The sequence below is a fragment of the Hipposideros armiger genome, unplaced genomic scaffold, assembly GCF_001890085.2.
Source record: "Hipposideros armiger isolate ML-2016 unplaced genomic scaffold, ASM189008v1 scaffold_1374, whole genome shotgun sequence".
NCBI classification, from domain to species: Eukaryota; Metazoa; Chordata; class Mammalia; order Chiroptera; family Hipposideridae; genus Hipposideros; species Hipposideros armiger.
The window spans coordinates 152,461-177,760 of record NW_017732724.1 but is presented as its reverse complement, the minus strand read 5'-3'; the positions used below and the strand labels follow the sequence as shown (position 1 = coordinate 177,760).

Below are 25,300 nucleotides of genomic sequence, written 5' to 3'. Positions count from 1 at the left end.
AGAGAGAGAGAGAGAGAGAGAGAGAGAGAGAGATGTGCAATGCATGTGAATGATTTTTTTTGCTACCTGGGCATTTGTGTGGTGTGCACCTATTTCCATCTGAAAACTCAGATCTCTTTGCCTTCCTCTGCGGTGCCTTCCCAAACCAAAGACATTTCAATCCAAATTAACCTCCATGTGGACACATGTGTATGATGGTGCTTACATAGGTTAACAGTGTGTGCGTGCTTTGAATATTTGTCTTTTTTCAAAGCCTTATCTTTTCGAAATTGGTAAACTTGAGGCTGAGCCAGGCAGCTCCCACATTGTGAGCACGAGCGGTCTCCTCTGCTTGATTAAGGAAATTGCGAAGAAAAAAATGTTACACTGTGAGATTGATGAATGTGCTGGAGAGCGATCTCAGCGTCATCCTGTTTGTGGCCAGGCTTCTCAGGACCAAGTATGAGAGCCTGCTGTGGAGCGGGCTCTGCCGCTGTGCTGGAAGAGATTAACCACCTTTATTTTACTCAGCCCAGAAATCCTGTGGCTAGTAGTGAAATTACCACCGATTCAATTTGCAGTCCTCTTGGAAAGGACAAGCTGCTGTCTCTCCCCTCGTGGATTTCTGCAGAGAATGAATCCTGCCGAGCAAACCTCATCTCCTTCTCTAATGGAGGGGCGGCCAGGCTGTTGAACATGGTGATTGTCCCAATTGTCCTTTTCACTTGGCCTGTGAGGCAGAGCTTGGAAATAATGACTTCTCACAAGAGCATCCAATTCCAAAGCAGCTGCAAACTCCTGATGGCTTCCTGGGCAAAAGTGTTTACATTTTCCCCTAATCAACAGACCAATGACAGGCAGCACCTCAGCCATTTTCCTGACCTGGTCAGGAACTGTGGTGACATCCCTGTTAGTGCAGAGGTCTGTGGTGGAGACCACTCATGCCTTTTCTATGACCCAGGCCCAGGGCTGTGGCTGTGCCTGCCTCTTTCACTATCATGTCACACTCAGCCATGCCCCATCCAGCCAAGCTACATTTCCACCTAGAGTAAGAAACAGCAGCGAATGGTGAAGCCGCTGCTGAGTTGTATTGAGAATTGAAATACCAAATGTAAAACTAAATATAATTTGCCATTATCTTCCCTCAAGATACGAGGGGGGTTTTGAGTTTGTTTGATGCTAATCTAACAAATAAAATGCCCCTTCTCACCTGCTTAGGCTGTCTCATATTAAGGTAATGTGAGAAATTGTCTAACAGGACTCATTAACAATAATGTATATTATTGTTCAAACAATATGCATTTAAAAACAACTTAACCGAAGGACATCGTAGTGGGTTGAATTAAGGTTCCCTTCCAAAATCGATATTCACTCGGAATCTCAGATCATGAGTGACCTTATTTGGAAATAGAGTCTTTGCAGATGTAATTAGTTAAGGATCTCAAGATGAGATCATCCTAGATTTTAGGGTGAGCCCTAAATGCAATGACAGGCATCTTTATAAGAATAGGGGAAGGCCACAGAGACACCCAGGGAGGAAGGCCATGCACATAGAGGTAGAGATTGGAGTTGTGTGTAGACAAGCCAAGGAATGCCAAGGATTGCCAGCAACCACCAGAATGTATCAGAGAGGCATCGGGACAGTTTGCCTCCCAGAGCCTCCGGAAGAAACCAGTACTGCTGACACCTTGCTTTCAGACTTCTGGCCTCCGGAACTGAGGGAGAATGGAATTCTGTTGTTTTAAGCCCCCCAGTTAGTTTTCATTTGTTATGGCAGCCCTAGGAACCTAACACACTCTCCAGGGCTCTTCTGAGTCCTGTTAAGACAAGTGTCTCAAGTCGCCTTCATACAGGACCACGTGGGGAAGTGGAAAGCATCAAGGGCCTGAGAGACGAAGACTGAGGAACTGCCCTGAATTACAGGAGACTAAAGACACAGGACATCTAATGTCATGTGTGATCCTGGATTAGGTCCAGACAAAGGATGTTGGTGGAGTAGTTGATGACATTTAAATGAGATCTGTAGATTAGATGCTAGTATTGTATTAATGTTAGTGTTGTGGTTTTGATTATTGGACTGTGGTTAAGTAAGAGGTTAACATTTGGGAAACTAGGCGAAGGATATATAATTTTTTTTCTTTTTCTTACAACTTTTGGATGTGTTTTAAAGTCTGAAAGTATTTCTTAATGAAAATTTAAAATAGTGATGCTATTTTTATTATAGGAGAAAGATGGGTAAGAAAGAGGTCGGGGGATTATTTTGTGACATGTTGAAAATAGTGAGCTGGCTTGTGTACATTTCTGTAGAGAAGACACAGGCATTGTTTCTCAGTTCACCACCATTTTTCTCCTTACACTTGTGAGGAAGTTGTATTTATTTACTTGAAAGCAAATCCCTGGCACTAAAGATGCCAGTCATGAAAACGGCCTCCTGTATGTCTCCCCACTGGAAATAAATGCTTTACTGCTGTTACAGATGAGGGAGATGTATGTGGCTTGGGAAATTGATAAATGGAACAAAACGGGAGGGTTTAGGTTACATAGAAGTGCATACATCACAATTCCATTTTAGTACAAACAAAATATCTAACCATAGACGGAGAAGGGAAGAGATAGTTTTATGTCAGGATGTTAGCAGTAGTTATTGATGGGATTTGGGTGATTTTAATTTTTTCTGATTATTTAATTTTTTCAAATATTAAGGATATTTTTGTTAATTAAATGATGTTTTGTTTTTTTTTTAAGGGAAAGACTAAAGCTATTTTAAGAGCGTGATTTGCACTTTCTCCCCCCAAAACAGAGTTCTATGTTTGATTCAAGATAAAAGGCCCCAGTGGAAGCTTTTTGCAGAATACATTTATTATTCCACTCTCTTACTACAGAGGGCCAAGGCTGGCCTCCTGTCACTGTCCTCAAAGGTGGCCAGTGTGACAGCATGACCCGTTTTGGTGATCCAGTCTGAGTTTGAAATACCCAACTGAGGAGTAGTACTTGGCTCAAGATCTCAAGATGTTTTTTGTTGTTTTTTGAAATACTGTCTGCATTTTGTTTATCAAAAGGTCTTTCTTATGTTTCTCTTTGGCACAATTAAATAGATTTTAGAATTTGCAGTTGTGGGTCCTTAATATATTCATCCCAAGATGCCTTTGTGCATCTGTTATATATTTCCATATTGTTTTTGCTAATAGTTTTGGAGAGATTTTAAACATTTGAACTTTGTTTCTTGTTTTAAAGACAATGTCTGGAGAAAGTTAAGGATTCAGAAAGTTATTAATTTTTTTGTACCCCTCATTGCGCTGCAGTCAACTACTTTCAAGACGAAAGGGCCCATTTTTTTCTTGTCCTTCTTTTCTTCCCTTTTCTTCTTAAATAGACTTTACATTAATCAAGAGGATTGGATTGACCTTCTGGTATGAATTTATACTGATTCCATATGCTAATTAACCATGCTTATGCCTAATTCAATTGTAAGAGATAAGATCTCCATATATACATGGTAAATGCATAATATGTCTTAGAGAACAAATATTGAACAACTAAAAGTTAAATATCTTTTTTAAGTAATATGTTCTCTCTTAAATATTACCTTGTATGATGGCCTATTGTTTTGAAACAAGCTTATTATCTTCTGTTGGCATCTTTTGGTCTTGTTATTGTTGAGTCTGCCCGTCTCCTGACCTCACAGTGGCCATCCTAACCTTCATTATTTTGATCTTGTAAACTTTGACCTGGCATCATGGACGGTCCTTGCTTTGGACATTCCGTGAGTAGCATAGCTTTCAGTTCTTTTAAACATTTCTTTATATTCTGATTATATAAGTACTATCAAAATAGCAGCAACTTTAAATTTATATGACCTTTAATTCACATACAAAATAGAACCAAACTATTTAAAACTAATCAAACAGACCAAAGAGTGAAATCATGGCAGATTAAATAAAAAAGCTTAATTGGAAACTAGCTGCATAGATGGCTTGTCTTATTTCTAGTTAGCCATGGTCATAAAATTAGTCATCAGATGTGTTAGGTCTCTGAAATGTTACTGGAGTTTTGAGGTACTCTGTTTTTCTGGCAGTTTAAAATATGTTCCAAACTATTTAATCATACCACCATCATAATATAAAAGTTTTACCGTCTTTATTGCTAGATCTTTCTGAATAAGTTTATTTCTACAAATATGAAAATAATAACTTTTAGACTACTAAATTTTTTGAGAAAAGATTTCTTAAACATAGATTTAAAAGCATTCCCTTATTTAAGCAATTCCAGCTATAATTTGTAAATAGCTCTGTCCTTGAACATTTTTGGAGCTCAACTTTCATTTCTGAAGGCCTGTCCTTGTCGTACATCATTTCTGTAGCAGTTGGCTTCTTCTCTCTTGGTACAGTTCTTGTTAAATGTGTATATCCTGGTTGGTTTTATTTTAGTAGCAGTAACATTTTTTTCTTTTCCATTGTTATTTGTAGCATGTAATCTGCTGGACTTGCAGCATTATTTACCATGAAGCACTTTTTTCTCTCTTCTTTGATTTTTTTCTTTGCATCCCCGGTGATCTGTCTTTTACGTTAAACTCTCCTTGATAAAGTTCCTTCTACCTGTCATGAAATGACAGATAGATGTTAAACATCTTTCTTGTACAGCAGTATGGTATGGAAATGCTTCACTTGGGGAATGATTTTGCCAAATTTAAATTCTTTAACTGAGTTAGTGCTTGGCAAAATCCTGAGTCATATGGGTTTCGTGGCCTCTGAGGTGACTCTACTGGTGTTTATAACCATACTGGAAACTTGAAAATGTTTATAGTTTTCCACTTTACCTCCTCTTCCCCCTAGTGGCACCCTGAATTCTTTCAGAATTCGGGGCTTAACATGTTAAAGCCAATTGATCAGCATGCCCCATTCCTTTCCTGTGCTGACTAGTTCTTGGATGGTCAAAGTCAATGAAAAGTAAGGAAATATTTGAAGATCTCACATTCTAACCCTGAGAAGCGTGGAGATAAGATTGATAACTGTAAATGCTGCAGTAACTTTGTGACCCTGTAAGGAGAAAGGCTGCAGATGCTGTGGTGAGGGCTGTAGCGTGAAAGGCCAGGATATGTGTGAGGAAGGGTCTGAAGATGGAGCCAACCCAGGAGGATACACAGTAGAAAGAAAGATGAAAGCCAAAGCCTTGGTGAAATCATTGGTAATCTATGGATCAATCTATCTTTTCCTACCCCTCATCTTCTTGATTCTATGGTCCAGTATTTTTTAAGGCATTTTGAGTATGGTGTTTGGTTCCTTAAATTGGACAGATCCCCAACTTGAAGAAGTAGAGGCTGCATTGACATAATTACAGTAGAAACTCTTAAGTAGCCTCCAGTTGAGCAATTTAATGGATTAATTAATGTTCTCTGTTTTTTCCCCCATGAATAAAATAGTAGAGCATGCTGAATGCCCACAGCTAGCACACCACTCAAAAGGCCATGGTCCTAAGTGTTAAAAGGTAATAATTGGTAATAAGTGTTAAAAGAAGGCATTTGATGTGTTATTTTTAAAATGACTCTGTGTTCTAATCCTTTTTGGTTAACCAACCTACTGAATGTCATGATCATATCCGAGATCAACACACACACACACACACACACACACACACACACACAATCAGTCAATCAGTCAAACAGTCAATCAATCAATCAATCAACCAACCAGTCAGTTCCATGCCCCGTGGAATAGGGTGAGTTATAAATGGGGTGCCCATCCATTCTGGTTTGCTGAGGAAGGACCCATTTTACAGTGGTTTTCCCTATATAGTAATAAAAAGACACCCCCACCAAGTGATCCAGTTTAGATGATAAATTGTGAGGGCATCCCAGTTATTTATCACTTCATAGAATTGAACCTATCCCCTTTGATTTTTCATGAGCCATTTTCATGTGACAAAAGGAGGGTTCTTTGAGCACTGGTCCCTGCCACTCAGGAATGAGGGTGCACCAGCTACTGAAGATCCATAAATACAATCATTTGGTCTCAATTAATTTGGCCCAACTGCTATCGTTCCAACAAGCCAAAGAAATAGTTGATAAAAGAATTCGTAGGGTGAGTGAGGTCTGGTGGAAAGATGGCTGGAGCCTCCTTGTTAATAGTTCTTGGCCAATATTATTAGAAGCTGGCATTATTCCTAGTGTGTAGCATGCTTTTTGGGAGCAGTTGGAACATCCAGTGATACAATCCAGAGGGGTTTACGACCTGTAGATATTCACATGAAATTGGGCATCAAAAGCAAATCCTTATAGTGTTCTAGCCATGTGAACCCACTCCCCTGGTGCCTTATCCATCAAAACCACCTCAGCACGAAATTGGCTTCCTCCCCGGAGGTCTGTGAGAGGGCGGATCTTCCCTGCTGTTTACTTGCAGAGAACATTGTCTGCTTCTGAGAGCATCTTTCTGTACTTTCTCAGTCCTACTTCTGACTTCTGCTGACACGCTCCTAGGGGTGTAGAGCTAGAAATGCGCTTTGCTGGGTGACCACGCCTACGTTTTCATATTCTTCGGGCTGAATGGCTTCAGGAGTTTGTCAGTTTCAGGGCAGGAAGACATAGAGGATTTTGTTCAAGGAAAATACACGGTTTTCTTTATACAAGGAACAGCTTCCTATGTCACCTGCCACTCCACTCAGTGGTCTAGATGCTGTTAAGGTTTTGGTGTGAGTTACCTGGGAGGGAAACTGGGGGAGAGATGATGCGTGTCGCTGCTTGGAGCCATTGGAGCTGCGTTTCCCCAGCCTGTCACTCATGGGCCACGCTTATGACTTCATCTGTTTCTGCTCAACACCTGTGTAATTACTTAATGCTTTTCTTTAAATTAATACACTCATTTTGTTACCTAAATAAATTTAGCGTCATTCTGCACAATAATCTGAGTGTGGGTGTGTTGGTTAAAATTTCTCTAACATCATGAAATACATAACTAGTAAAGACTTTAAAGGTTTCTTTGTGTGCTACTTGAAAGCAGTTACCTAGGATGGGCTGTGGAATGTGTGTGTGTGTGTGTGTGTGTGTGTGTGTGTGTGTGTGTGTGTATGTGTATTTGGAGGGGGTGAGGGCAGGGCATGAGCCTCTTTCCATCCATTCCTTTCCTTCAAGAAAGAAGAAATCCAGATTTCTTTATTTTACTATGCTGTTGGCTATTGGTAGCCCTGATCTCTGGCAGTAGCATTCCATTTGAAAAGGGGTGCTCCCCTCATAGGAACTGAAAAGCAAATTAAGGTGCAGAGACCTTCTTATTAGACCTGGTCATTCTGGTCCCCAAACCCAGGCCATTCATTAGATAACACTCCTTTTCTCACTCCACTTCTTCCAGTCACAAAAACCAAGGCTCCGGGCATCTCAGAGAAGACAGCAGACCCTGGTACAGGGAGGAGATGGTGTCTACACCTCCATCACCACACCCATCCCATTCCATCCCCACCACCACTTCATCGCCCATTAAATCAATAACAGCATTGGTATGGGTATCAACGGGAACTTGGCACAGAGGCACTCCACAGGCTCACCTCAGATCACCCTCCTGTTGGATCTTGTCCCCAAGCTGGTGCATCCTTCTTCCCAACTCAAAACTTCCTTTTCATCCCCTTTCACCTCGTCTTTCTCACCCACAAGCCAGTTTTTCATGCTGGTACCACTGTGACAGCTCTTTAAAGCAGTACAGACTGCACATTCCTTTCCATGCCCCCTTTCCCTTCCATCTGCCCTCACGTCCCCTCACCCAGGCTTCTCTGGAAAGCCAGACTCAAGGCTGCATGTTGTCTCTACAATATATATCTCACAGCAGTGGCAAGGGAGTCAGCTCTCAGCCTTTAGGTGTTGAAAGCAAACAGCATAGTTAAACTTGGCTCCGTCTCCCTTTCTGAATGTCCATAGTTCACTTATCTCACTGCATGTGATTTCTGAGCCCACGGCACTTGTGATGTGTGAATCTGCTGCCCTGTTCCCTGCCCGCAGCCCTCGGCTCCCCCGGCCTCCCTGCTCGGCACCGTCTTCCTTTGTCCAGCCCCAAGCTCTGTGTCTTCACACCAGCAATATCCCTGACAGCTCCTTAATTGCTACACGCATTTGTACAGTTCCCTGGCAATTATATTTCAGACCCTGTCAAGGTACTTGCTAGCCTTGGGGCTGTGTTTATATTAAATATCAATAAAAAGCTGATAGCATCAGCGCAGATGGCAGACTCACAAAATCTTATTTTACTGGGAGCCAGGCCTGTCGGGAAGATGGGAGAAAGGACTGTCTCAATTTCTTTCTCTGTCCTGAAGAGTTGAAATGGGAGGAGACTTTCTGAGAATCGGGAATGGCTTCTTCTCGAACGATGACAGCTGTGTATTCTCTAAGTGGGTGTTGCTCTTTATTGTATGTGACTTGTCATAACATCCATTTTCTCTGGAATTGCTTCTTTGTGTTCCCCGCTCCCCCCAAATGGAACATAGAACAAGCCTTCAACTAACCTGGATATTTTTAGGTGCTTTTTGACCAAATGGATAAGAATTTGTTTGGCTTTACTTTGAGGGAGAGCATGTTTGGGATGGAGGCACAGGGATCAGGGGCTCTGAGCCCCAGCCCACCCCTTATCCTCCTACCCTGTATCCCCCATCCCCTGCACAGCCCTCCTCCGAGGAACACCTCGGGTAAAGGACAGCCCATGTCTCACTGGCTCTGGGGTCTTTCCCTTGCCAGATCTGGGTCCCCTCATCCTTGAGAGATAGTAAGCCTTCCCAGGAGCAGTGAGCGTGATGGAGAATGCAGGGCACGGGGCAGCTCCGTGTGGCCCATGGCGGCACCCAGCAAGAGAACCTCGCTGAAGGGCTCCAACACCCAAATGTGGGTGGTCAAGGATTTCTTTTTCTTCTCACTTCTATTCTTTCATGCTGCTAATGAATAAGACCTATGAATTAGAGACGCACTGCAAGAATGGCTGGGAGGGATGTCCATTCCGAGGACGGTTACTACAGAGAAATTGGTGTTAGTCAGCGAATCTGGGACAATCCAGCTGTTTGGGAACAAACCTTCTCTCTTGCCATCAGCCGCCGCTTTACATAAGGAGCACGCCAGCTGCCTGTGAGCTAGCTCCCGCGCAGTGCATGATGGAGCGTGGTCCTCCAGGCTCCCTGCTGTTCCGGATGCCCTGCTGGGACGCCGGGACAATGCACAGGAGAGCCTCTAGCCCTGGCATAAATGTCTGCCTTCAGAATGACAACCCAGATCAGCACGCCCTCTCTCGATGCCACTGGCTTCTCTCACTCTGCCACCCCAGTGCAAGGCACCATTATGTTCCCATAGAGCAACTGCAGGAGCCTCCCCACACTCCCTCCACCTGGCCTGCCTGCTGTGGCTTGATTACTCTCCAAATGGCAAAGGTGTGTGCCTACCCTCTCTTCCAACCCTCCAGGGGCCTCCATTGCTATTGAGACTGAGGACAGACTGCAGACTGGGGTCTTCAAGGCCTTGCTAGGTGCCCCCAGTACCCCCCCCACACACACACACCTCAGCTTTCTTGTTGGTCTCTGAATTGCCAGCATTTAAACTTGCAGCTAGTTGGCTCTCAGGAACACTCTGCCCCCTCCCCCTTTTAATCCTGTTTGCTCTGAAGAGTCCACCTTGATCAGTACTGTGTGAGGATGACCTTCCCCAAGAACATGTTTCCTAGCATCACGTTCTGCCCCTTCTTGTGCTAATTACAAATGTAATTTTACATGTAATTAGATCATTATTGGTCTCTCTGCTTCTCCCATGGACTGGACGCCCCATTGGGCTAAAGACCATGTTTGGGTATACCCACTGCTTCATCCCCAGATCCTATCTCAGTGCCTGGCAACCCAGTAAGGGCTCAGCAAATATCTTCTGAATGAATGAATGAATGCATACTACATCTAGTACAGGTGCTAAATGCTTCTGGGGATGTTAGAAAATATGACAGGATTCATACCCTTTCAGTGGGTTGTCCAACGATAGCAGTAACAGCTACGATAAATAAAACAATTAGAAGAGAGGAAAAGCCTCGGTGAGACTGGTCAGGGTGCTGACATGAGTATATGTTGGCAGCTGGAAAGGAAGAGGATTTGAAAAGGGATCCTGGGCCAGGTCAGAGCAGCTTGAGGCACCAGGCAGCGGTGCTGTCTGTGCGTGATGGGTTCGCAGGGGCTACCAATGCTTCCAGAGCAGCGTGGGCAGCCGGATTGATTAGCCCAGATCTGAGAGCGGGGTGCGGAGTTCCACGAAGCCACAGCAAGGGTCTTGCAAGGCTGATGTTCTAGTACTTGCTGGTGGGAAAATGGTGACTGTGTCACCCCATCTCTTTACCTGTCCAAGATGAATCTTACCCCTTTCTAACCGGAGCAAAACCTCGGGAAGGAGGTAGGTTCTGGTTCTTCAGCTTTTCTGTCAGAGACCTGCACGGAGACTCAGTTCGTGGGGAAATAGCACATATCGAACAAGGGGGTTTACAGTAGAGAATAGCTGCTTACCTACAGTTTATCAAGTGCCATTTCAGTCAGAAGCCCCTTGAGATGTGCTTATCTTCACCCTAGTGTGTTGTATCCAAGATTTTAGGCCTTGTCAATGTCCCCTCTGTAGGCAGACCCCAAATCTAAATGCTGCTGGTGATGAAACAATCTCACCAGCAGTTTTGCAGCAGAGGTCCCAAGGGGGATGTGTTAGGGGGCTTTTGCAGAAGGGCTCTGAATTGGCCCCCAGCACTTCATCCACCATGCCCCCTTCAACTCAGCACGTGTCCCAAGCATTAAGTGCAGAGCTGCCGTGTCAGGGCCCAACAAAACCTAATCTCAGCCCCTCTTCCAGGGACCACCCAATTTATTTGTTGACATCTGGGACAGACAGCCTGCTTTGAGCTGCCTGTTACCTGGTGTCTAGACTGTACCTTTAGTGCTACCCCATTCAACTACCCCTTACTGTCTGGTAGGCAGTAAATAGAGCCCAAGACCTCTGTTAGCTTGGACAGGAATTTAGATAACCTCTACCTCAGGCAGGGTGATGTACTCAGGCAATGGACTTCAATGCTCCGAGGACCAGCTTTCTCATCTGTAAAGTGGGGCTGGGAAGAGTAGTTGGTAACTGCCTGGAAAGGGTCCTGCGTAGTGTGTGGCACAATGTCAGTGTCCCAGAATGGCAACCTCTGGGGCTAGCATTGTTGCTGTCATCATTATCATCATCATTTTCATTTCTATTATATAATTGTCTTCTCCTTAATGTCTCTGACAGACACTTGGGAATGGTTTATTCCAGGAGAATAAGGAGTGACGAGGAGGAAGAAATGCAAGTTTCTCCACTAAATTTAAAGTCTGCTCAGGGAAGAGGACTCTTTAAAGATAATATATTTAAGGCATTAAAAAACAAACAAACAAACAAACAAACATACAAACAGTTTAGTCATTGCCATGAAATCTCACCTGGGAATTAACCCTAAAGCAGCGGTTCTCAACCTGTGGGTCGCGACCCCTTTGGGGGTCGATCGACCCTTTCACAGGGGTTGCCCAAAACCATCAGAAAACAAAAAGATATTTACATTATGATTCATAACAGTAGCAAAATTACAGTTATAGAGTAGCAACGAAAATAATTTTATGGTTGGGGGTCACCACAACATGAGGAACTGTATTAAAGGGTCGCGGCATTAAGAAGGTTGAGAACCGCTGCCCTAAAGTCTAGCACACTGAGGCACCCAGCTGAGAGAGCCTAGGACACCCACTAGGATTTGCCAGACTGGTAGGTGTGTGTGTTTACCACTCATTTTGATTCCCAACTGCCATCAAGAGTGGCTCAACTTTGGATTATGAGTCTTCCTCTCCCCTCCCATCCCAGGGCTGCCAGAAATTGGCTCCAGCTTAGTGAATTAAATATAAAACCTGCATTTAATATCTAGCACATCACTAAGTTTAGAGGAAGGGTAAATGTTTGGCAAATAAGCCTACTTTATAATTCAACACACATTAAGGGCTATTTTCCAATACATATAAGTGCTTGGTAATTAGCATTGAAACTATTCATTATTTAATCTATAATCTATTTGGAATGAATGGAAGAGATGTCATTTACTTGCTGAAATGGGAGACATGAAATCTATCCAGCCATTCTCCTCTTGAATCTGGTCCAACATGCAGTGCTGAGGAAAACTCCTGTATGGACTCAGGCCCTCTCCCTGTGCTTGGTGTAATTTCATATTCAGGAGACACAGACCTTCAAAGACCTTTAGGAAAGCCAGAGATCCTTTGTCCAGCCTTGTTCAAGACAGTAAACACCTTCTTTGTAAAGGGCACACTTCAATAACCCAGTTGAACCTGGACACAGTCCCTTTCCTTCCAACAATGGTTTTTGGGTAACAGTAGTTTGTGATTCTATATTAGCCTATCATTGCCCAAGTACACTCGAACTCTAGAAATGGATCCATGTTTTGTGGTAGAAAATGGCAAGTTTAAATTAATGCGGTGCTTCTAATTCACTGGAGAGTAAATAATACTGAGAAAAAGGATGGACTGCATATCAGATGACTTTGAGGTCTAGAGAAGAAACTCAAGTATTAAGGCCTGAAGATCCTGATTGCTTGAAGGGCGTATCCTGGAAAGAGGAAGTAGGCTATGCTCCCTGTAGATTTCAGAAGAAAAGAAACTTGATTTTGGAACCATGAATACAAGCGTGATGAGCCTTGGCACTAGTGGAACACAGACTGTGTCGTTTAGAAAACACATGCTTGTCAGGAAGCTTTGCTGATCTGCTAAAATCATCATCAGGGCCCCATCTTGTACCTCTCCCTCTTGTCTGCAAGGCCCCAGCAACACTCTCTGACTTGCTGTTCCTCAAGACACTGGCTTCTTCTCGGCCCAGGGATTTTGAACTGCTGTTGCCCTTTCCTAGAATGTTCTTGTTTGCCTAGACGTTTGGGGGCTGTTGCCTACTTAGCATTTGGCTCTCTTCTCAAACAGGTCATCTTCAACCACCCAATTTGAGTTTACTCCCCTTCATCCTTTCCACACAAGTTCCCTCAAGCCTGCCATCCCTTTTTATTGTCTTTGTCACAGCCATTTCTATTTGGAATTCTCATTGATTTGTCCATTGTCTCTTCTGCTCAGACTAAAATGTCAGCTTCATGATCTGTTGGGTCACTGTTGATGCCTGATATAGTAGGTGCTCAATAATATTCACTGAATGGACAAATGAATGAAAGACTTATCGAGAGTGCCTTGCCCTGATAATTTGAGGAAAGGAGGAAGAGACTTAGGTAGAGCCTCACCTGGATAGTCCTAGGACGGCTGGACTGCTCTGGTTTGGGGGTTGGGGGATCACCACAGAACTTCATGCTATTAGTGAGGTACCGCTGATGGTTATAAACCCCTCCCGCTGCCGAGCACCTTACATGCCTTGTCTCAGCAGCCTCTGAGGGAAGGCTGTTCTATCTCCTTCTATAGATGAGATCACTGGGCTCAGGGAAGTTAAGTCACAAGTCCAAGGCTATTAGCTAACAGTAACTAATATTGCTGAATGAGGTCTCAAGCCCAGAACTCCAACCCCAATGCCTGAGTTCCAGACTCATTCGTGACCACATGTGGGTGCCCCTCAGTGACACCTGCTTTAGAGAACAGGGATGAAAGTGGGGAGTTCTTGGGACCTTATTTATTCATTTACTAATGCACGGCCACTATTTTGGGAGCATTTTGTATGTGCCAGTTGCTGTGCCAAGTGCTTACATCCATTAATTCGCTTGAACTGAAGGGGTTCCTTGTCTCAGGACTCAAGAGGATGGAATTAGTGACTGAAATATGATGACAAGATGGGCTACTCATTCAAATATGCAGAACTAAAATGGAAAGTTGTGTGAGTATGTATAAGAGGGAGTGTGCAGAGAGAATGTTAGCCATCTGTGACACCAGGTGACCCCCGTGTAGGAAAGTACCAACCTGAGGGGAAAGCACAGGTGAGAGCAGTTATTTGGGTGGAAATGAAAGAAGGAAACTACAAAGGTGATTTTTTGATAGGTTATATGATACATTACAAAGACAGATCAGGGATATGTGAGATGTTTTTCAGATACAAATTGCAAATTGGTCACAAAGGTGATGTGGGACTCTTACTCTCTAAACATCTGCTAGTCGTCTGTTTTGCTAAGAGCTGAACATCTGATAAATTTTTGACTGGCCTCAGAGGTAATTTAATCTCTCAGAAGGTAGAGGAAGCGGGAAGCAGAACTGCTATTCCTGGACTTCATATTGACCAACATGAATAATAATTTGATGTGGAATGGACAGGAACATTGGAAAAAATGACCATGTTACGTGGAGTTCACTTTGTTGAGCACAGAAAGCTGAGCATTGACACATACACTAGGCATTAAGCAAAATGATTTTAATCCAACTTGATGCATTACAGGTAGGACCCATTGACAGAGGTCAGGAAGAATGGTAAGCTCATAAAATTCTAATGCAGACATAAAAATCTGAATTGTTCCCATAAAGAAGAAAAGGGAGAAGGGCTTTAAACAGCCTTCACAGGGCAAAAAGCCTGCATTTATTAAACTCAGATTTTAAAAAGAATACGTACAAACCAGGAAATATGGGTATATTATATAGGATAATTGAGAAAATACAAGTACATATACTGTGTTGAATGTTGGCCGCCAGCACAGCCTGCAAATATGACCTATTTTGGAAATAGGATCTTTGCAGATGTAATTGAGTGAAAGATGTTGAGAGAGATCATCTTGAATTTAGCGTGGACCTTAAATCCAATGACTGATTTCTTCAAAGAAAAAGAAGAGGGAGATGTGACACAGAGGCACGCAGAGGAGAAAGGACAAGTGAAGAAATGGGAATGAAAGGCAAGAAGCATCAAGAACTACTGGTGGCCACCAGAAGCTAGGAGAGAGGCGGGGGACAGCTTCTTCTTCAGAGCCTCCAGAAGGAACCAATCCTGCTGACACTTTAATTTTGGACCTCTGGCCTCTGGAATAAATCTGTTGTTTTAAGCCACCCAGTTTGTGGTATTTTGTTATAGCAGCTACAGGAAACTAATACAGTACTGTAAACCCCTAAGAAGATTAGGGTGGAGGTAGAAGCTGAGACTAATGTGAAACTCTTGGAGAATCCTAAATGAAGCAAAATTAAACAAATTTTGAAACAAAGCACAAACAAGGAAAAAGGTAAGCCTACTTGTTAGGAGGATGCTGTCATTTTCACAAGTGACCATAAGAAAGCAAATCTGCTCAGCAAACACAGAGGGAGCATTAGGTTGGGGTTCTGGTCCACACCCCAATGTAATGTTCACCTCCTCCTCAGTAGATGGTGGAAGGGGCTGGGGACCTGGGTACATGGGGTGCAGTGGGAAGCACTGGCTTTGTGGGCTACTTCACTTCCACTCTCTGACAGTGAGTGATGTTGGGAAAATTATTTTTAACTTAAGTCTTTTTTTTTTTTTTTAACCTAAACATTTAGATGAACATGCCGCTTAACAATGTCACCATTTTTCTGTTTGGGGCAGGGGGTTCTTTTTCATCTCTTAGAGACAGTAAAAATGGATGGCAATTTAAGATTTTCCCTTTTATTAATTTGCTTACTTAGCAAGCTTGTGAAGTCAATATACTGTGATTATTTTACAAGCCAGAAAAAGTGTTATTTCAAATATTTGATGAAATGGGTGTGTGCGACACAGCCCCCATTTTAGCTAGATCATATCTCAGTGATTCTACTTCTCTAGTTCACCGTGCCTTAAGGTAATTGAAGCTCCCTTTTCTTGAAGAGGCATAATTTCAGAGCAAGATGTGATGTCCAAATGAAGCAGGAAAAATGATCCTCAGACCACCACAATTCTTTTTGCATTTCTGAATGTGCTTACAGGTCCCCAGGGGATAAACCGTAGGTTTCCGGTATCGCCTTGAGTCATGGGCAGTCTTTCACTACCCCCAAAGAAACCACACTCAAGAAAAAATAATTGTCTAACTGGAAACTGTTTGACTCCTTCACATGTTGAGACAGTGACCTAGCAAAATGGAATTTTAGCTTCTAATTGTGGAAGATTTTTATTTGACATAGTTGAGGCCATTGATAGAGGAGGCAAGAACCATAGATTTTTCAGTGTCACTATTGTATTTGCATCTTTGTGGATTAATTTAAGAGGCTTTTGTAGGAGAGAGTGAGCCAGAGTAATTATTGTCAAGCTTGGACAGGAACAATAAAAGGACTCCATTTTCCAGGATTGTGAAGATAAAGTCTTTCTCAAAATTGCTTTGCGGTAAAAGGTTAAATTGGTCATTTTCACTCTCCCAGGCTATGATGTGGTTATTATTTGTTCACAGGAGTTAGAGGATTTACCCTTGAGATGAACGTCAGAATCCCAGTGGCCTATTGAATCGGAGTAAGTGATCTGAAAAAATAAGGTAGTCAGAGATAAGACAGTAAGACAAGCAGCCACATCTGCCCGCTGGGTCAGGAGCCATTTTGTGGGTTCTGCCGCAGACCTCTCCAGATGAACACCTTGGGGGCAGCCAGCTGGCAATGGCCAGACCGTGTGGAGGAGGGGTGGCGTGCCCAGAGTGAATTTCTCTGTCAGTGTACCTAATTTACATATACATTTCTTGCATTATTTGGCTCATTGGCTTACAATGAGGCTTGAGGACTGGAGTGACCCAATCTCGCCTCGTGTCCTCAGCTGTGTAGAATGGAGGAATCTTTGTAATAAGGATATCGCAGTGGGATTGCTCTGACTCAGAGCCCCACAGGAACACTGTTGAGGGCACAGGAACTCCAGGCCAGTGGAATAACTCAACTGAGGGCTTTGGGAATGCCTTTTACCATTTAGTCCCTTTCTGTCGACTTGTTTCACCTTCCAAACAGCCTTTTAAGGTGGACACTATGATCCCCATTTTACAAATGAGGAAAACACAGAGAGGAGGCTTTGTCCCTTACTAGTGGGGAGCTTCTAGGAAAGAGCCTAACCTCCTGGGACTCAGTTTCCACTTGTGTAGCACAGAGAGTAGCAAGGCAACCTGCCTTGGAGGGCTGTGGTAAATAAAAAAACGCACGGTGCCTGCACCACAGGAAGGACTCGGGTTTCTCCTGCAGCTCTTTCTCATTACGAACATACTCATCCTACTGGTGTTCTTACCCTCATCATCCTGGGACTGGACAATTATTTCTCCTCTTAGAACGGAACGTTGCTTCATGTGGCGTCATTTTGAAACAGGAGCTTCAGAGGTTAAAAAAAAAAGGGGGGGACAGTCTCAGAGCCCCCTCAGTGATCTGCCCTGCTTCCGCCAGTGGGCGAGAACTACTTGTTTATTCTCCCTCTGTGTCTGTGCCCTTAATCCGTATCTATGGACAGAAGACAAGAGCTTATCTTTGGGCTGCCAAGGGGAAGCTGTTTGTCTAGAATCTGGAGGAAAACCTTCCGTTTTCACTATCCACCCGTCATCCATCGATTCATCCGTCCATCCATCTTATCAGCAATCCATCCATTTTTGGAGTTTCTGCCATGTGCTGGTCAAAGGAATCCAGCAGAAGACCAAAGCCAGGCTGTCTCTTCCCTCATGGAGCCCACACTCTGCTGAACAAAAGAAGTAGATTTAATTACGTAATTCCAATTTACTTATTATTATTATTTTTTAGGCAAACTTCTAAGCCTGAGGTGGAGAAAGTTGGAACAAGGCTAGTTGGCTGAGGTAATTGCAGTGAGAGAAAACACATTGTTCCTGTTTTTAATGCTGAGTTCTGCCTCAGGAGGGGGGAAAGTGGAAAATAGCGCTAAGAAGGTCTCTCTCTGCTTTCTCGAGAACTATGGGCTATGCGAGATGGAAAGTTAAAAATAAAGGGATGTGCCTTTCAAGTCAGGAGCCATCAACGGAGGTGGCTGGACGGGCTCAGGCAGGATAGGGAAGCCTAATGTATGGGGTTCCCAAGAGCTGAACATTTCGGGAGCTGTCTGTTTCTTCACAGCTTCCTGCAAGATGGGCCTCGTGCTGATAACTGCCAGCTATGTGGGATGCCAGCCAGGTTTTCTCTCACGTTGGTTTGTAACAGTCCTCTTCTCTCTCTCTTTTGTTTCAGATCCAGCAATTGTCAATGGGGTTTATTGGTCCGAATCTCTAAACAAAGTTTTTGTAGATAACTTCGACCGTGACCCATCTCTCATTTGGCAATACTTTGGAAGTGCGAAGGGCTTTTTCAGGCAGTACCCAGGTGAGTATCCTGCATGAAGCACCATGATTCAGATTAATGATCTTGTAATATTTTCCTTTAGGGTTCAAGGTTAAAAATTTTCTCCCCTCCCTTAGGAGAAAATGAAAGTTTCTAAAAAGCAAAAAGGAATGGACAAACAAAATTAAACAGAAACAGACTTATAAACACGGACATCAAACTGATGGTTGTTCAAAGGGGAGGGGGTATGGGCAAAATAGGTGAAGGGGATTAAGAAGTACAGATTTCCAGTTATTTAATAAATAAGTCATGGGAATGTAATGTACAGCATTGGAAATATAGTCAGTAGTATCAACATAATTTTGTACAGCGACCCATGGGTACTACGTAATGTGGTGATCATTTGTGAGGTATTTAAATGTTGAATCACTATGTTGTACACCTGAAACAAATACAATATTGCCATGTCAACTATACTTCAATTAAAGAAAAAACTGTTAAATCTATTGTCAGGGTGCAGGACAGGAATGGCAATGTGGCATTTGCACGCGTGTGTGTGAGCGCCCACATACACATGGCATTTGAACCTGTATGTGGTTTCAGCATGTTTTTCAATAGAGTAATTCATAGAGTTGCCATCAAAAGTGGGGTCTTGGAGTGTGAAACGTACCATATTTTATCTTTCTGGACAAAAGTTTGCTTTTATTCCTATTACTGTTACTATTATTATAATCAGGGAGCGGAACAAGTCATAATTGGGCAGAGTTAAATTCTGACCAACAGGTATCAGAAAGGGAAAATTTGAACTTGGGTTTCCCCACTCCAGAGCTGAGTGCCCTTGGAAGAAGAAGTTGAAATGGCCAAAGCACCGCTGATGTCAGCAACCCATCCTTAAGGGCCACTAGCAGCATCTTCAAATGACTGTATTTGTCAGAGTTTGGCCATCATGCCTATGGAACAGGTGTTTCTTCTGGGGCCCTCCCAGGCCTCTACTTTGCAGTAGGAATTTAATTCTGGCTTGGTTTGAATTTTAATTAAAAAGGGAAGTTTTAATTTTGCTTACAAGTTGTGAAAACAGGACTTGAGGCTGCAATTGTGCCAATAACACAGCTGTAGAAATTAACAAGCTCACCCTAAAAAAAAAGGATAAAAGAAAAAAAACCACCTGCATAATCTTGGAACAATTAAGTGGAGTCTTTTATGTTTTAATTAAGTAAGGCTAGGCACCTGATGTCTTCCCACTTTGAGGCACCAGGACTGCCAGCTTCCGCACCGAGGAGCTGTTTGCCCTGTGCACAGCATCTGTCCCCTGAGACTCGCCTGCCCAGCCTGCTTTGCCAGATTATTCAACATTTCCCAAGAGCTGTGTTCAGCAGGACATGCATGGTTCCTTCTGGAGTTCACAGAAATTTAAGCAATAAGCATCTTATTAAAGATAATGTTATAATAAACAGCAGTCTATTAAAGTTCCAATGTCACCAAATTGCAATCTGCTTTGATCCACTCAACAGAGAGTAAATGTAACGCAGATGTCGCTGAAATTAGAGCATGGTGGGTGGTTGATCCACTGAGGAAGCCAAAAGAACATCTTACCATCTTACCATGTGGCACTTGGATGAATGTGGAGCAGATAAGAAACCACAGGTTATCTGTTGTCTCCACTAACAGGAAGTCCTAAAATAGTGGTCATGAGGAAATTTTAAAATGAAGGTGTACTAGTCATCGTGGGCTGCCATAGCAAAATCATAGACTGAGTGGTTTAAACAACAGACATTTATTTCTCAGAGTTTTGGAGGCTGGAAAGTCCAAGATCAGGGTGCCAGTAGATTTGATTTTTGGTGAGACCCATCTTTCTGGCTTGTTGATGGCCGCTGTCTCCCTGAGTGCTCACATGGTAGAGAGAGCAAGCTCTGATATTTCTTACTTTTCCTAGAAGGGCACAAATCCCATCATGGGGGCTTTACCCCATGGCCTCATTTAAACCTAATTAACTGCCAAGGACCACACTGCTTAATACCATAACATAGGGAGTTAGGACTTCAACATATGAGTGGGGAGGGGGCCACAAACACTCAGTTCCTAACAAAAGGGAACCCGCATAAAGGGTTTATATAATAGAGGAGATTATGTACAAAGCTTTCATCAGTCAGCTGACTTGGAAATGATTACAGTTTTTAATGACATTTGTGGCAGAATTTTGACTTTGTAAAATGTTTTCTATGTTAATATAGACATAAATCACAGTCTTCCATAGGGGTTTCACTGCCCTGGTAAATGTCATATGATCAGTCAGTGTTTAGTTCTGAACAGGACCACATCTCTTGTCTCCTGGACATGCATGACTACTGGAAAAGTGATCCATGGCCAGCCATCGTTTGCTAGGATGGGTTTCTTTTCAGATTGCCTCTTTCCATGTTTAGAGTGGCGTAATAGTATAAATCAGTGATAAGCATGCATGGTCCTAAGCAGAAGGATGCTTCTTTATTCTAACAAATGTCTATCTTGACTTCTTGCTTTGTTCTAAGCTCTGAGTGAGGCCCTGAGGATAAATGAACTAGACATAGACACTCTCTGCCCTGTGAAGCTCCTTTATTCATCAAGGAGTTTGGTGGCAAGTGACAGAAACCCAGTTACAACAACACCGGCCAGAAACACATCATTGCCTCATGTAACTTGAAATCCAGGGAGTGTGCTATTTTGAGGCACAGATGGATTCCAGGAGTCAGCAGTGTCATTTGGATTTTGAATTTCTCCTTTCATCTCTCATCTCCACCTTCCTCTATTCTGATGTGTTTCACTGGCAGGTGATCTCCTCGTGATGGGGAACATGGCTGTGGGCTTACAGAATTATTTTTCAGTTATGGTCCCATGGGAAGAGAGAGCATCTGTTTCAACAGCTTGGATGAAAGACCAAGGATAGGTCTGGTCTGGGTCACGTGCCCACATGCTGAAGACAGGGGGACTTGGACGGTGGGTAAGGCCAGTCATCTGGAACCATGGGAGTCAGTCAGGATTACTGAGGCCATGCCTGGAGTGGATACCCAAAGGAAGGGACAAGGACAAGCATGGGAAGAAAGGCAAACAAGTCAGCATGGTACAGTGTGTTTCATGCTAATGTGGCGGGGAATAGAAGATGCTGGGGAAACCATGGAAAAGGAGCACCAATCCCAGCTTGTGGAGGTGGAAGAATTCCTAGTGAAAGGAAGGAGGATTTTCGTCAGCATTACCCTAGTAGCATACCTGTGATGATGTCCATTTCTGCAAAGATTTACATAGGCTTCCACAAGTTGAACTTATGTCCTATGGGCATGTGGCAGAACTTTCATTGTGCCGAGTAAAGAACTTTCTGCGATGATGGAAATGTTCTGTATCTGTAGTGTCTAATGTGGTAGCCACCGACCCCTTGTGGCTATGGAGCTCTTGAAATGTGTCTAGTGAGACTGAGGAACTAAAATTGGAATTTTATTTACCTTTAATTAATTTAAATTTAAAATTAAATAGCCGCAGGGGGCTAATATCTACTATGATGAACTGTGTAATTCTGTAGGGAAAGACTTTTCTGTAGCTTGATGCTCAGTCTTCCAAGGTCCTACTGGTCTTCTCTTTTAGTGCCTGCATTGCAAAAGGCCTCACTGAACAGAGAACTTCAGATAGGCCCTTCCAAATAGCAACAACTACCACCAATAATAAAATGCTATTAAAGGGCCTTTGGGCTCTGCAGGATTGGTTACTCAGGGTTTACCGAAGCTCTGCTAATTTCAGCGTCACCGTTGGGAGCCTTTGGGGGTCCTGTGAATATTAACATTCATACTCATGATAGTGATAATGGCCCCTGTTTATGGCGTGCTCTGCTGGGTGCTTGTATAAACAGTATCTGATTAAATCCTCACAATGATTCTATGAGCTGCAGCTACTATAATCCTCATTTTACAAATGAGGAAACTGAGGCCTAGGGATCAACTGATGACCTCAAGTCATACCAACAGGGTAAAAGGGAGTTGGTGATGGTGTTAATTCTTCAGCCACCTTTCTTCCTTTGTTCTTGTGATGCATCTCACCCTATAAAATATAAATGCTGGCCTGCAACCCCGAGCCATCAGGCTTGCAATCCCTGTCTTTTTTGCTAGGAGGACAGACACATTTGTTTTGTCCATCACTCTGTTACCAGCACCAAGGATAGCACACTGTAGGTGCTCACTGTGCATTGTTAAATGGATATATCACTCAGTGGCTCAAAGTCCACCAGACCTGGTGTCCCCCATCGCACTGGTGGAAGCAGCCTTCACGCCTCAGAAACAATAGAGCTACTGCCTCTGAGAAGCTGGGCACTGGCTTCAGTCCAGCTGGTCTAAGTTGACCAAGCAGGGAACTGACATAAATACAGTATAGAGCCATGGTCCCTTTCCTTTCCCCATCGCTCCCCCTTCTCCGAGTCCTTCTAAGCCCCCACCCTTTCTATCCCGATATCCACCAAGTCCTGGACACCGGATTCCCCTTCCATTCACTGTTTACCTCGTGCTGTCATGAGGCACCTCATTATGGTTAGTAGAGTTTTCCAGGCTCATCCTCTCCCAGGAGGCAGAGTCCTACCTGCACAGTGAGCCTTTCACCTGGGAGCCTCGCCCGGTTCCTGATGTTTCAATCCTGTGTGGGTCCCAGTTTCTTCCTGGATAGGGCCACCAGAGCCGATCCATCCTTCCTGTCCTGGCCAATCCTTACCTTCATCCAAAATGGTATGGCTGGCTGACAGTTACCTATATTTAACAGTCCTTAACGACAGGGAGAGGAAACTGTCTGTACCTCATAGACAGATCCATATCTAATAAAACACAGGACACTAATTAAATTTATGCATGATGGTAAGAGGCTCGGCCACTTTTCCAACATCCGACTCTTGCCAGTCCAGAGCCACATCTTGGGGAACATGTTCTAGGAGAAGCCTTGATGATCACAAAGGGAGTGGGTTTTCTTAATCTTCTGTCAGGATTTCTGTGCCATACAAAGGTGAAAGCTGGTACACAGTACAGCCACGAGGAGGCAGACAGATGACTAAGTAGAGAAGTCTCTGCAAGTGTGGACTCATACAAGCTGTTGGCTAGTAATATATCAAGTATATGTTCTGTGCACAGCATTACTTTGTGTTTGTTCTCTTGCCCACCTTCCTCACCAAGCTCAGGTTTAGCAATGGGTCAAGTGAGGTTCATATTGGAGTTCTCTTTCTTGACAGCTCAACAGGGCCACCCCAATGAATGATCATGGAAAACCATAGTTCATCATTTTCATAGCAACTCTCTTGTTACATACTCGTTTGTCATGGTGAATGATTGCTCAAGAGATTGTTAAGGGAAATAGCATTGGTTGAATGAAGGGGTTTCTGTTTGTTTGTTTGTCTGTTTGTTTCTGGAGGAATGCACAGCCAATGTCTCAGAAAACAGACACCCTAGGCCCAATTTGACTACAACTCAACCCACATTAGAAGCTAGCATTTTATTGTAGACCAGCTATTTTAGAGCTCGAGTTACATTGGAAAATATTTTAAATCTTTTTAAAGTTTAAAACTTAAGTTTAAGAAGTTTAAACTTTAGACTTTGGGCCAACTACAAAGTAATTTATTGAGGAAGGAATTGGGAACTTATCAAGTTAGGGATAAACCAGCATCTGCTACCTTTTGATTTTCCTTCCTTTTTCTTCGCATCTCTCTGGAATTTTTGCTCTGAGATAGAAATCCCAGGTTACAATGGGATAGTTCATGTTTGTTTAAGTGGTAGGTTATGGGAATGGCTTGGATGTCACTGGCAGCGCCAGGTAAGCTTTATGGAAAAGACTTGGCACTAAAGAAAGAAGAGAAGCAATGGGCCAAGACACCCTTTTGTTGAGGTGGAGATTTTGAAAAGGGGAGATGAGAGTCAAGCAGAACTAAATTCAGAGGGCAAAATGATACTTGGATTTTTACCATGCTATTTGTTGTAGTTCTTCTTACCTCTTTTGGACAGTCTTAAACCCTTTTGCCACATGGAATTATACTGGCAGTGTGTGGCTTGACTTTTAGACAGTGTTGTACGAGGCTCTGCTCTGTTGGCTCTACTGTTCATTTGCAGGAGCTGAAGGGGAGCCTGAAGTCATAAGTTGTCTGATATGGTATTCATTTCCCTCCAATATTTGTTTATAATGACTTTGGGGGACAAACTATGTGATAGAGGAATGTTGTACAATATTTTTAAATCAGTAAGTTTTGAGCATTTGAATCTGCTGTAGATATTTTAACATTTTCAGCTTCACCTAGGGATATGCTGAATGTTCTAGAGACCTTGTCCTCAGAGAGCTGAAGAAGGCAGGCTAGCGATCACCGATGCCAATAATGGAGCCTGGAGCGCCTCAGAGAAGGCTGACTGGCAGCTAAGTCCGCTGGACTGCATCCTGCCTCTTGTCTTGCTATTCACACCCCATCTAATCTGGGAGGGAGCCCAAAAGGGATATTGGCACTTCCAGAAATTATGTGGCTCCTGGGGGTACTTGTTGGTTATGTGACAATTCCTTGGATCTCAAAGTTGGCTCATTAGAGATGAGCCAACTGTATCTCTCCGGGATTTGAAGTTACTTGAATATTTTCAAAGTATCTGTGTGTACGAAAATTATATACTAAAAGTTGATATGTCCTTGGGGAATCAGCACCATCTGGAATCAGGTTTCCTGAAGTTTGTCTCCTCAAACATTTTGTTGTGAGATTTTTTTTTTTTGGAGCGGGGCAGGAAGGTAGGGCTCCGTGGTCAAATTAGTTTGGTAAATGCTGCTTCTTTTGTCCCCATCACAGAGATTCAAGATGCCCTTAAGCAGATTAAAGGCCCTCATATTGTCCTCCCATGGCATAGAAACCAATTTGACTTTTAGTCACTTAACTCGTGCTAACATCCTAGAGAACTTCTCAGGGGACACCCTTATGGAAATGCCTGCGTAAGGAAGACAGCAGTGGCATGGGATTTGGGAGATCAAGCCCTTGTCCTAATTAGAAATCTCAGGAAAAAGTGTTGACGTCTGAGAACCTTGGCGTCCCTGCTGTGAAATGAAGGTTCTGGCCCACATGTCAGATGTGAGCACATTGACCGCCCCCCAGGGCCTATCCAGCCCTGACTTTGAGACAAGGTGTGACCTTTAT

The 25,300-nt window shown here is 43.3% G+C and overlaps 1 protein-coding gene across 1 annotated transcript in view; it reads left to right on the top strand.

The window, feature by feature from the left end:
• The window catches only part of LOC109377358 (voltage-dependent calcium channel subunit alpha-2/delta-3-like), a 177,796-nt gene that overhangs the window by 44,178 nt on the left and 108,318 nt on the right, over positions 1–25,300 (top strand). Inside the window, exon 2 of the mRNA XM_019633697.1 lies at positions 18,058–18,189. Within this exon, the coding sequence (XP_019489242.1) occupies positions 18,058–18,189 (132 nt within the window). The remainder of the gene's footprint in view (positions 1–18,057; positions 18,190–25,300) is intronic.